This window comes from Centruroides vittatus, unplaced genomic scaffold (assembly GCF_030686945.1).
Source record: "Centruroides vittatus isolate TY-2023 unplaced genomic scaffold, ASM3068694v2 contig_1788, whole genome shotgun sequence".
NCBI classification, from domain to species: domain Eukaryota; kingdom Metazoa; phylum Arthropoda; class Arachnida; order Scorpiones; family Buthidae; genus Centruroides; species Centruroides vittatus.
In genome coordinates this window covers 36,186-48,729 of record NW_027121095.1, presented here as the reverse complement: position 1 = coordinate 48,729, position 12,544 = coordinate 36,186, and the positions used below count along the sequence as shown (strand labels likewise).

General features: G+C 32.8%; 1 protein-coding gene across 3 annotated transcripts in view; it reads left to right on the top strand.

Annotated features, from left to right (window-relative positions):
* Nucleotides 1–11,340, top strand: part of LOC136969465 (uncharacterized protein PF3D7_1120000-like) — a 44,333-nt gene extending 32,993 nt beyond the window's left edge. The window contains exons 5-11 of one of the 3 annotated variants that reach the window (XM_067263631.1): nucleotides 4,007–4,222; nucleotides 4,314–4,439; nucleotides 6,401–6,526; nucleotides 7,697–7,858; nucleotides 7,976–8,092; nucleotides 8,198–8,329; nucleotides 10,762–11,340. In XM_067263631.1, the coding sequence (XP_067119732.1) occupies nucleotides 4,007–4,222; nucleotides 4,314–4,439; nucleotides 6,401–6,526; nucleotides 7,697–7,858; nucleotides 7,976–8,092; nucleotides 8,198–8,329; nucleotides 10,762–11,199 (1,317 nt within the window). In that variant the 3' untranslated portion in view covers nucleotides 11,200–11,340. The remainder of the gene's footprint in view (nucleotides 1–4,006; nucleotides 4,223–4,313; nucleotides 4,440–6,400; nucleotides 6,527–7,696; nucleotides 7,859–7,975; nucleotides 8,093–8,197; nucleotides 8,330–10,761) is intronic. The other 2 variants (XM_067263632.1, XM_067263633.1) reach the window with 2 other exon arrangements.
* Nucleotides 11,341–12,544: the final 1,204 nt, after the last annotated feature.

Genomic DNA, 12,544 nt, shown 5'->3' with positions numbered 1-12,544 from the left:
CCAAAATGGCGGAAGTACTCAATATTTGGCTTCTTACCTTGCCATTTCTCATATGGTGTGATTGGGTCCTTTTTTGATGGTAATCTGTTCTGGATATGATTTGCCATCATTAATGCCTCACCCCAGTAGCATTTTCCTAATTCTGAATCATGTAGCATTGTTCTTACCATCTCACAAAGAGAGCAATTTTTCTGTTCTGCCTTGCCATTCTGTTGAGGGCAATCTGGTGCTGTGGTCTGAACTTTAATACCATGTTCTTTGAAAAATTTACGCAGGTCTTCATTCATGTACTCAGTTCCTCTATCAGATCAGAACTTTTTCACCTTGCATCCCATTTGTGTTTCAACATAATTTACATATTCCTTTATTTTTACATTAGCCTCGGACTTGTGCTTCAACAGATAAATTTTGGTATAACCAGTATAATCATCTATAATCATTATGTAATATCTATTTCCACCAAGGGTTCTCACTTGCATGGGTCCACACAAGTCACTGTGCAAGAGCTCAAGCTTTGTACTACTTCTATTCATCGATTCTTTTGGAAATGGTTTCCGCGACGTTTTATTTTTCATGCAACTTTCGCATCCCACAGTGCACCCGCGCTCATTAATTTTCACACCCTTGACACTTTTGGCAGCCATATAACGCATTACAGATGGATCACGGTGGCCACACCTCAAGTGCCACAGATGTACACACTGGTTTCTTGGGCACAGATAATACTTGTAAGGCATTGTGTTGGCTCAACACAAATAGTGATCCCCGAAGCTCAGCCTTTGCATGTGTCTTGCCATCTCGTTTTATGTAGCACTGCATTGTTTTGCTGTCGAAATACACATCATAACCTCTTTGCATCATTTTTAAGACCGACAATAAATTTCCATTTAATTGTGGTACATATAACACATTATCTAATTTTAACTTGCCATTTGAACTATCTTCATCACAAATTAGTTCACCATGTCCAACTCCGCTTGCAGGCACTTCTCTTCCATCAGCCACACGAACAATTTTACGGTTGTTGTTGTTCAATTTTTTGAAGAAGTTGTCATGTCAGCTGTTGCTGCTGAATCAACATACCAATCCCTTGTAGTCTTCACAGCAAGACATTGTTTCATACCTAATGGTATATTTTGTGTGCTCACACATGCAGAGTGGCATTCGTATGTTTCATCATTGTCCAATGGATCATACTCTTCCTGGACTTCAGTTAATTTTACTTTGTATTCTTTCTTTTTCTTTCCTCTGCCCAATTCAGGACAATCCCTTTTCAAATGGGGACCCCCACAATAGTAACATCCGGTTTTCTGTTTACGGACCATTGTTTTCAAAGCCGTGGCTTCATCTGTATTCATGGTATGTCCAATCGATCCTCTTGATTGCTTCTCATACTCTTCCATGATCTTAATCTTTATGAATCCAAGAGTGAGGTCCGTATCTGCTCTTGCCTCAAGAGCAGTCGTTAATGTATTATAATTATCAGGCAAACTTCCCAACATAAGAATTCTCATGAGTCTGTCACTCATTTGTTCTCCCAAAGCAGTTAACTCATCTACTAAATCCTCTATACTATTTAAATGTCTTTCCATATCTTGCCCCTCTTCATACTTTAAGTGAAATAATTTCTTATACAGACTTACTTTTTGTGTAAGTGTTGATCTTCGATGATGTTTTTCTAACGATTCCCACATTTCCTTTGAAGTTTTTGCCTTTTTGATGAGCTGTAATTGCGAATCTTCTACCATGAGTCCGATTTTACTTCTTCCTTTTCCATCTTTTGGTTTCCATTCATTTGTCTGTGGCTCAGGTGGTGGATTGCATACAACATCCCATAAGTCACTGTCAATAAGTAGCAGCTCCATTTTAAACCTCCAAGCCGGATAGTTATTCCTGTTCAACTTCACACTGTCGGCCATCTTGTCTTTGTTCTTGTACATGTATGCTAAATAAACCCGTTACGTAAAATAAAACTCTGTCTCACTATTCACTCAGTAAATACCTGTGTCTGGGCCCATAACCTGTTAAATGTATCACTGTTGCAAGTTATGTGTTCGCAGATAGTGAGCAGGGTACCTTACAAATAAGTTTAAAAAATCATACACGACTACGTTGGTCCGTTCCAAAGTTATACCAAACCAAAAAGTGGCGGGCTCGATAGAGGCACCATGTCATGGCCATTTATTTTTATAAGAAAAAATAATACAAAGGTTATATAATACAAATCATTGCTACACACATAGGTAATGACAGGAAAGAAATTTAACAACCTGTATACACTTGAAAGTTGCAAAGATAGGAAGTTTTAACATCTGCAGCTGCTCAAATTTTGATGCCATATTTGGCAGGTTTAGATTTTATAAACTGTCTAAAAGGGCACTGTTTCCTGAAGGAAACTAGCTGCTCATCAACAGTCAAATGTTTGTATGATTCAAAAGATTCTTGCAGTTTTCAACAAATAAATTCCAAATATGGTATCTGTAACTGCAGCTAACTTGTCAGCTCTGGTTAGTTTATTATTGTAAAAAAAAAGGATATTGCCATAAACTTGTCTTGAAACATCACAGCTGGAATCAAGAGTTGCATATTTAGAGATCAGTGATTCACATTTCTCTAACCGATTTTCTTTTGCACTTCAAAGTACCTGCTTTGATAGGAATTCTTACAAAGCAATCCAATTTGACATGATCTAATGGTTTCCAATTTTCTTGTAAATTCAGATGATTTTCTTTCTACAATGAGTAAAATCTTTCAGCTTCCTTATTAGTGTAAAGGCGTGTAATGTCTTTTATTTTGGTATTTATGAATAAATTAAAAATTTCTACAAATGCTCAACTTGACGTCTAAACTGTGATATCAGGTTTAATATTCAAAATATTTCTTGCAAGATGCCTAGAACTCTTTATAGGTTTACTGAACCATTTTATATCTTATCTGACAGTATATTCTTCAGAGTCTTCATTTTCAATGATTTCCTGATCATCAGAATTAGGTTCAATATCACTTGGTTCTTTTGACTGGACTTCTATGTTATAATCTTCTGATTCATTCAGATTTTCTTGCAATATAAATCCCTCATCAACATTTTTATCATTCCATTCACTTTAATATGGGACTTCATTTTCAGAATCTGAACTATCACTAAATCTACTAGTAATTTTTCAAGTTTGGTTTTTAAAAATGTAATGTCTATTTCTATCATTTATAAGTAATGTGTCAAATATGTTTATGGGTTGGATTTAACATGTGCTTTGGGTCAGTCAGATTTGGCCTGAGGGCTTAGTTTCAGCACCACTGAAAGTAAAATATTGATAAAAATATAAAGACTAGTTTAAAAGCATTTTTCCTACTATGAAAATTTTAGAATGCTTGATAAAATTTAATCAAGCATATTTATTTTCTAAAAGAGATGAATTTAAGAATGTATCCATTTTATACTATTTTACTCAGCACAAAAAACCTTTTATTCCAACCAGCAGGAGTTTAATTTTTTGTGTAAATTTGGACAAACATTTTCAACCTAATTATAAGTCTGTTTCAAGTCTCTGATTTTTCATTCTATTTTGGAATTTGAAATGAGCCAAATAAGAAAGAAATTACCTTTATCAGAAACCAAATTTGAAAAATTGTTAATTTGGTTGAAAACATTTGTCCAAATTTACACGAAAAATTAAACTCCTGCCAGTCGAATAAAAGGTTTTACGACGAGTAGATTAAATTGTACAGCTTTTGAAAGATATTACGGAGCCATTTTATACTATTGCTGTCAAGCACACAAAAATGAAATGTGATGAATTGTGTACAGAAGAATGCTAACAAAAATGCTGCAATTAGCAAATAACAATGGTTGGGATTAATTATCTAACAAAGTCAGGTTGGATGTAATCTGAAGCCGCCATATGCACCATCCCGATAAAAATCATTACATAAATATTTTTGATCAACCAAAAACTTACGTAAAATTTTATATATTTTATAACTTAACTATATTTTGTTTTATTTTTAGCTCGTTGTTGCAAACAATCTCATAAATTTCACTAAAAGACCACATTCTCTTGTAATGGATGCAGTAAGAGAGAAAGAGATACAAATTCAGCAACTGCGTGAAGAGATTTTATCATTGCAAAAACAGAAAGAAGAATTAGCTGAAGAATATCATAAACTGGAAAATTTTAATAAAAATTTATCAGATGAAATGAAAAAAATTTTAAATAATAGAGAAGTATGTTCCTTTTTTTATATGTATAGTATTAATTAATACTAAAACTAGGAAAATTAATATTGTAAGATTATATTTATGATGTGATTTTTAGGAACTTGGTAAAGTTAAACAATTATTAATAACATTACATGGAGAGAAACAGCCTTCTGTAGAAAAAGAACAAAAGATTATAAAAATAGCACAACCAGACCATGCCAGTTCCAGAAGTGCTGAAGAGGTAACTTGAATATGTTCATAAATAAATGAGGTAAATGTTTAGTTCAGGAAGCCAGAAGCTTTAAAAATAAAATGTTTTTCACCAATTATATGATTATCTTCAACATACAAGCTCTTGTTTAATAGAATATTCTGTTGAATGTATTATATAAAGATGAAGGTACTTATAAACATTTCATTTACAATCAACACATTCCCTAACAATGTTATCAGAATAAGCTGGCCATAACAGCTTCTTCCTGATTTGTGGCTCGAGTAGAACTAGAGAAAACTTCTCTCATTTCTCTATTAATTTTGCAGGAATACCGATGGGAATGAAATGAAAGAATTAAGCATTTCTTAAAATTTTCGGCTTTCTAAAGTAAGCAGTTATCTCATTTATTTATCTATATATCAGCATAATGCCAAGTCTTGTCAGTTTCTATGGATATTTCATATTATTATCATAAAATTATAAATTTTATTCTATATAAAATTTACATTTAATTTTTTTTTCTTACAGTTTTCAACAACTTTATCATATAAGAGTATGAAGAAGAAGAGATAACATTTTGCAATTATTTTAATATTTTTACATTATAATTTTAGTGAAATATGGTCATTAACTCGAAATGTGTTTATATTTGTATTTTACTTAAGATATAACTAATTTAATAAGGCAACATTATGAATTTGGACTTGAACATTTTTGAAAACTTAAAAAAATTAGATCTAGTGTTACAAAATGTACTTGCATACTCTAATTTAGAATCATTCTTGTTTCTTAATAGAATATTGTACTTATTTTAATATAGTACTTAATTATGTAAGTATTTGTTTTATCTTAAAGACAAAATGTGACATTTATATTGGCCATACTGTATTTTTAATTTGTAAAAAATTGTTTTAATGGATAATTTTTGAATTAAATTATACAACAAAAGTATTTTACTTTAGAAATAAATTTATAATTTTGTTTCAAATATTCTTGTTTTTTGTTTATATAAAATATGTTTTGTAGTTTATTGAAATTAATTATACCTTTGTCCATTCCATGGTGTTTCTGTTTGGAGAAATGAATTCGAGGAGTAAATCTTGTGTTATTTCTTATTGTGAATACATTGCCTCATATAATTGTTTACACAAATATATGGAGGTTTTGTGTTTTGAATTATCACAGCAAATTAATAAAGTGTACACAATTTTATTTCATCTTAAATCATAATTTATTTTTATTTATGAAACACAATATTTAAATTTTGAACTACTTTTTGTACATATAAATACAGTAAGACCTGTCTGTAGCGACCACCCACGGTTCTTTCAAAAAGGGTCTTTTTGACAGGTCGAATGCAGATGGTCCCTTAAGCAGTTTTCACCATATTCTGCTTTTTCTCTGAAGATTTTCTTACAGAATAAGATTAACAATGGGATCTTTTTAAAAGTACTGTACAAGAAATAGTCTTACTAAACTACTCATTTCTACCAATCTTCCAATAGGAAAGATATGGATTGGATTCTATACAGTTGTAAGACATACAACACAGAAATTGACTATATTTAAATAAAGACAGAACTGAGGATCAACTCTCGGTGTAATATGAAGTTAAGTAGGAAAAAAAATGGTGAAAAGATGGCTGCGATTATGGAGTACGCTTACATCATTACAAGCAATGGGTTTTATCACTTAAAATCTAAGCTTCCATCATTGAAAATTAACTTCAATCTCGCCAAATATTATAGTAATGAATTTCCGGATGTAAACAATACTTTTTTCTAAAAAAATCGTAATAATATCTTGTTAAAAATTGAGGAAAAATCAGAATGGTAGGGAAAATAAGTTAGTACAGTATATGTTTCATATATATGCTGAAATTCTAATACGTATTTAGGATTTTCTACTGAAGAAATTCTAGTGGTAGGTGAGTGATTTTAAAACGTCTTCAGTGTTTTATCAATTTAATTTTTGATTAAATTATTTAGCTGTGCAAAATGGAGGAACATCTTGAAAGTAAATTGATGACAAAAATTGAATTTGGAAGACAGATTGAAGAAATTAAAACGAATTATAAAAAAGAACAAAAACTCTTAAAAAATAAAATAAGAACGGTAAATTTTATAAATCATAATTTCGATTTAAAACTAAAAATGAACACACACAATTAGATCTAGGAGAACTCCTCTGTAATTACTACGAAAATTTCGAGATTTCGGAATTAGTTTTTATAGAATGCAAGGCAATACACGGGCAATTTGCCTAGGGAGCTTCGCTGGAGGACTTTTATAGGAAACTGGCCCACATTCAAGTGTTAAATACTTGAAAAAAAATCCGGAAAATTCCACGTGGCCAACCTGTTGGTCAGGCGCCAACCCGCGACTACCAACGTTCGGTGGATTTATCCACTCGATTATTGGGCTTTCAAGATTTCTGCTTTTTCTGGTAACTACTCGATAGTACAAATTAAGTCTGTTTCTACTGAAGTGAATCACGTCAATGAATGAGGCCAACGTAATATTGGATTAGTTCAAAATACACGGAGTATGTTTTCGTTCTAAAAAATTTAAGAATCGAAGTCGAATTTGCCGTCGTCCGGATGGCCAAGAGGTTAAGGTGGGTCCGGCATCGAATCCGGACGGTCGAAAAATCCTGGGAATTTTTCGCGGATGGTCTTTCCGGATATGTCGGGTCCCGGCCCTCGCTACCCGGCCGCCCCATTTTGGGCCTGGATAAACTCACAATGGACTTGCTAAAAAGGCTTTCTTAGTGCCCACAACGTGGAAAGAGTTTTAAAAAGTAGATTTTGCAGAATTTTTTCTTTTTTGATAATCTGGCTTGGGTATCGGGTTCCGATCTTTCTTAGTTTTGGATCTGATTAGCCGGCACGAAAAGAGGTCTTCTTAGCGCATATAAAAATGAGGATTGAGGCTTAGTGGGATGAGGCCACGAAACACGGGGGGAAGTGCTTCCGGGAGGACTTCCTATGGAAAACTGGCCCCTATTAAGGTATAAACAAGTAAAGAAAACCCGAAACCCCTATCTTTTGTTTATCCAAAGAATTAACCCATTCTTTTGCTTTTTACGCGTCATAATTGTTTAAATAAAGGAAAATGAGTATTAAGTATATTAAGAGAAGTATTTAAACATAAACGTCAGGTTGATAACTTATCAGAGTCTCTTCAGTTATTTTGAAACCATTTTTACCTTAGATTAGTATGTTTAATAATTACTTCGTGTATTAAATAAGATAATTTTAATATTTCAAATTATAATGAAAATAGATTACAGATGAAAACGAAAAAATGAAAGAGGAAACTGAAAAATTGAAAAATCTGATTCAAAATGTAAATAAAGAACTTCAAATGAAATATTGCAATCAAATTCAAAAACAGAAGGAAGAAAACAATCAGAGAAGAGAAAATATAAAAAACTTAAAGCAGACAGTGAGTTGTTGAATTATATTTATTCATTTTTTAATGAATTGTCGCTACAAATTTTTTAATTTAAAATCTTTACCCATTGTCATCATTTATAAACTTTTTCAATTTTATTGTATAAAGTTAGAAGAAAAGTTGATTCATTTCCAAAAAAGTAACAACGAAATGAAAAATCGAATTGTTTCTCACAGCAAACAAATCGATAAAATAAACGACGAAAAAATATTCTACCAAAAAAAGGTTACAGTTAGATTTTTATTTTCAAGTTATATCACATCATTGGAAAAGAGGTAAATGAAATAGAATTTAACAATATTTTTCAATAAATTTTTATTTATTTTTCAGAATCGACGTCTTCGTGCGCAATTAAATCGATTTAGGCAAGGATTAATGAAAGTAATGAAACATATTTACGATCCTCCATTCATACTCAAAACCGAAATTTTTAATTTATTAAGAGATCAGGCAAAATGGACGGTAGGTTCACAATGGATTGTTTTAGACATTATTTAAATCAACATACAATTTAATGAGTTAATTAATATCTACTCTTATATATTATATGAAATTTAAGTACTTTTGAGGTCCCAGCCAATTTCTTTAGCGACATTACAGAGTGAGATTCGGTCCCAAAGAAGATGAAACTCCTACTATGGCCGAATATGTCCATATGTTGCTCGCGCTTGCTCTCTGGGCACTTTTTTACACACTTTTATACAGTTTATAAGTTATATAAGGAACCGGGATGCGAGACGTTGAATGTTAATGAGGGAGGGTGTCAGGTGTGTTGGGTTCAAATCACCTTCCACTATGAAAATTTGTGAGGAAATAATGCTATGCTTCTAGGATATACAGTATTCCACACGATTAGTTTGCATACTTTCATCAAAAAGAAATTTAGAATAATTATTTCGATTGATGAATCATTATTTTAAAAATTTGCTGAACACATATAAAACATTTCACGGGCGTGGAATTTTTAAATTCGGCATAGAATGTTGCTTATGTTCAATATTTTCATACAACTCAAGTTTTCATTATATTTAAAACTAGCAGACCCGGCCACGCGTTGTTGTGGCTCAAAATGTATTTATTATAAATGTATAACACTTCCCCGCGGGGAAATTTCAAAAAATCTCTTCTTAGTGTACATTGTCTTGACGTACCCTATTAAAAGGCAATCAAAAACGCAAAAAACCACACCTAAAATAGTATAATAGAAGCCGAGTTCTTCACGGTAAGCTTTAATTTTCTCCCTCTCCCCCGCGGGGGAACTTCGACATCTATATTATATAAAAACACGCGCGTATTCGAATGCAACGTTGTGTCAAAATTTCAAAACAATTGGTGAAGAACTTTCGGAGATTTGAGATTAAAAACAAACGAACATTTACATTATTTATTTATATAGATTACAAGTTCGGACACGTGCACTGCGTATCTCGCCGACCACGCGACTGGCTGCGCGGTTACCTATCTCGTATACGTACGCGTCTTTTTTTTTTTTTTTAACTCTTTCCGCCCTGTGGGCACTAAGAGGGCCTCTTTTAGAAGGCCCATTATGGGTTCGGCCAGGCCCACAATGGGGCGACCGGGTGGTGAGGGACGGGGCCCGACATATCCGAACGGACCACCCCCCGAAAAATTCCTGGGGATTATTCGACCCATTCGGATTCGATCCCGGGTCCCCCAGAGCGGTAGGCTGCCACCTTGACCGCTCGGCCATCCGGCCACTACGTACGCGTCTTGCCCCTCGCCACCCGCTGACACCAAAAACATAACGCTTACTTAGATGATACCTTTTAATTTCTATGAATGTTTAACGGAATAATGTCCACCCTGAAGGTCCATTCTAAATATTGGTAAAAAAATTTTTGAAATCGGATGAGTAGTTTCGGAGATTACCTCCTACATCCAAACTTACAAACTTTACCTCTTTATAACATTAGTATAGATAATCGTCCAGAAATCTTTAAAAGGTTTAAAATAGTTTTTCTACTGTAGAATCGTTTACATGGAAGGACATCCATTAAAAAATAATAATGATGATTTTAGAGGTTTTCACTTTCGTTAAATTGTTAAAAATGTAAAATAATGAAATTTCATAGGCTATATATTTGATTCTGAAATTTTGTCTATTAATATCTTAGTCTTTTCTTAATTAAAAACCCCTCAAAAATTTCTTGTTATACAATTTCACTGCATAAATTAAAAAAATTTTCTCAAAATTAGGAATCTTTGAAAAGTTAAGTAAATTTGCATATCTTTATACGATTTATATGTTCTTATAAGTATTAACCAGTGGCGCACCCGTGGGGGAGCCAAGAGGTCTTGGCACCCTACAAAGAAAAGGAAAACAAACATTAGAAAATTTTCCAAAAATCTTTTCCTAAGTAAAATTCATTTTTTATTTATATTGTGTCTTGTCTTGTTTCTACAATACTTATAAATTAGCGGTCACATACGATGGAAATTTTATTGAATTTGCATTAAAAATTCTTTTATCCGTTCAATTCGGCTCTCCAAGATTAAATCCCGAGTGCGCCATTGGTATTAATCGTGGATGAGTGGATGAACAAGGCGGTTAAGACGTCATCTTTCCTCTACCGGGAACCCGGGATCGAATCCGAACAGGTCAAAAAACCCCAGAAAATTTTAATATCCCCATCCCTGGCCATTCGGTCGCCCCATTGTGGGCCCGGCCAAACCCATAAAGGATACGAAAAAAGTATTAGAATAGAATTTAAAGTGAAAAAAGTATTAGATAGAGGGTATTATAATTCCTACGAACACCTTGAAGATATTATTATTCAAAATTAATAATTTATATAGAATTTAATTTTATGACTATCAACAAAGAATTGGCTTAATTCTTTTTATAATGATAAAAAAGTACAATTCCCTTGCAGGCAGGTAATCAATTGGAAATGAAAGGAAGCGAAGAACGTTGTTCCGAAATAAAAATTCAAAACTTGGAAATAGAAGGAAAGCTTGATGCGTGCCCGGAAGCTGAAACTGTTTGCAAAAATACGATAATCGAAAATAAAGATAACATCTCTGTTTGGAAAATGGAATTATCAGATTTTCATGATACGCGACAAAAGGACGAATTTTCTAAATTATTTCACCAAATAATATCTGTCTGCATAATCCCTCGGAAATCTGAGTTCTTTTCTTCGTCGGAATCATCCCCATGTATAAATAATTCGAGAGTAGAAGAAACCGTATTAAGAGAGAACAAAGAACACAATGGGTGCAATTGGAAATCGATGGCGGAGAATAATATGGCACCGGTTCATATGTGGAGTTTACAATCACCTACAGAAATTTTTCGCATCCTTATATAAACATAAAACTTTCAAGAAATTTAGTCTTGTTTTTTTAATAACGATAATTGATATTATCTGACTCTAATATTAAATAATTATTATTCGATTTAATGGTTTCAGTTATATCATCGTCATTAAAATTTTACAGTGACGTAAGTTAATTAAACATAAAAATAGGAAAATAATAAATCAAATATGCTTGATAATTCTATTTTATTACTTTTTATCGATTGAATATTGTCTAAATGTAAAAATTAATCTACCATTTATACTACACAAATAATTTTAATTCTTTACGATTTTTTTTTATTCTTCCCGCCCTACGGGCACTAAGAGGGCCTTTTAACAAGCCTATTATGGGTTCGGCCAGGCCCACGATGGGAGGACCAGGTAGTGAGGAACAGGGCTTGACGGGCCCGTCCAAAAATTCGTGGGAATTTTCGACTTGCCATATACAAATCGCAAAGAAATACACGATTGTATAGAGAGGTTTCAAGGTCGCATGTCACGTGATAAAACACACGTTTGCTCCGCCCATTCGCCATTTTTGTGGTAGTTTTCGCTCGCTTAGCTTGCACGTGGTCTGTTATTCGACGTCTTTTTTTAGTTTAAACGTACAAAAATACTGCAGTTCTATTATCATGGATTAAGTTAAAAAAGATTCTTTTCTTGTGGGCTATTCTAGCGGTCTAACAGGACGAGATGCAGCTCTGTACGAAGAGAAAATTTCGTTATTTCAAGGCGATCCATACGAAGCCAGTTTATCAGACTTCGTCGTAGATCAAGAGTTGTGGCCGAAAGTAGAATTTGGTGACATTATAAACTATTTGGTTTTGACAACAAATTTCTACACCCTGTCACAAATGAAAGCTTATAAATCTTTAGAGGCCCATAACTATTTAACAAGTGGCTGGGTTTCTCCTGATATAAAAGTAAAAGTAATGAATAACAGCGAAGTAATATTGCTTGGAAAGATATGTTTTCTTTTGTTTGTTTAAACTCGTGTTTTTACGTATTTCTTAACTAAGAATTTTTGTCTGAAAGTAAAAGTCTAATTAAAAACAGCTGTGGAAATTTTTTAATTCAAATTGTTCAGTACCTTTATTTTCTAGTTGAAACTAGCATATAATAAGCCTACTTGCTTTTAGTTTTAACGTGTAATGTTTATAAGTTTGCACTAGCTAAAGCCTGAAATTACATTAGTTATTCGTTTATAAATGCACTATACCTAACTAAATTAATATAAGCAAATCAGTAAACTCTTTTAGGTTTTAAAATATAACTTAGTGTTTATTAACGTAAATATTGAAATGAAATGTTTCTGACAAACTCTTGTATTGATATTCACTTTATTCGTAACGAA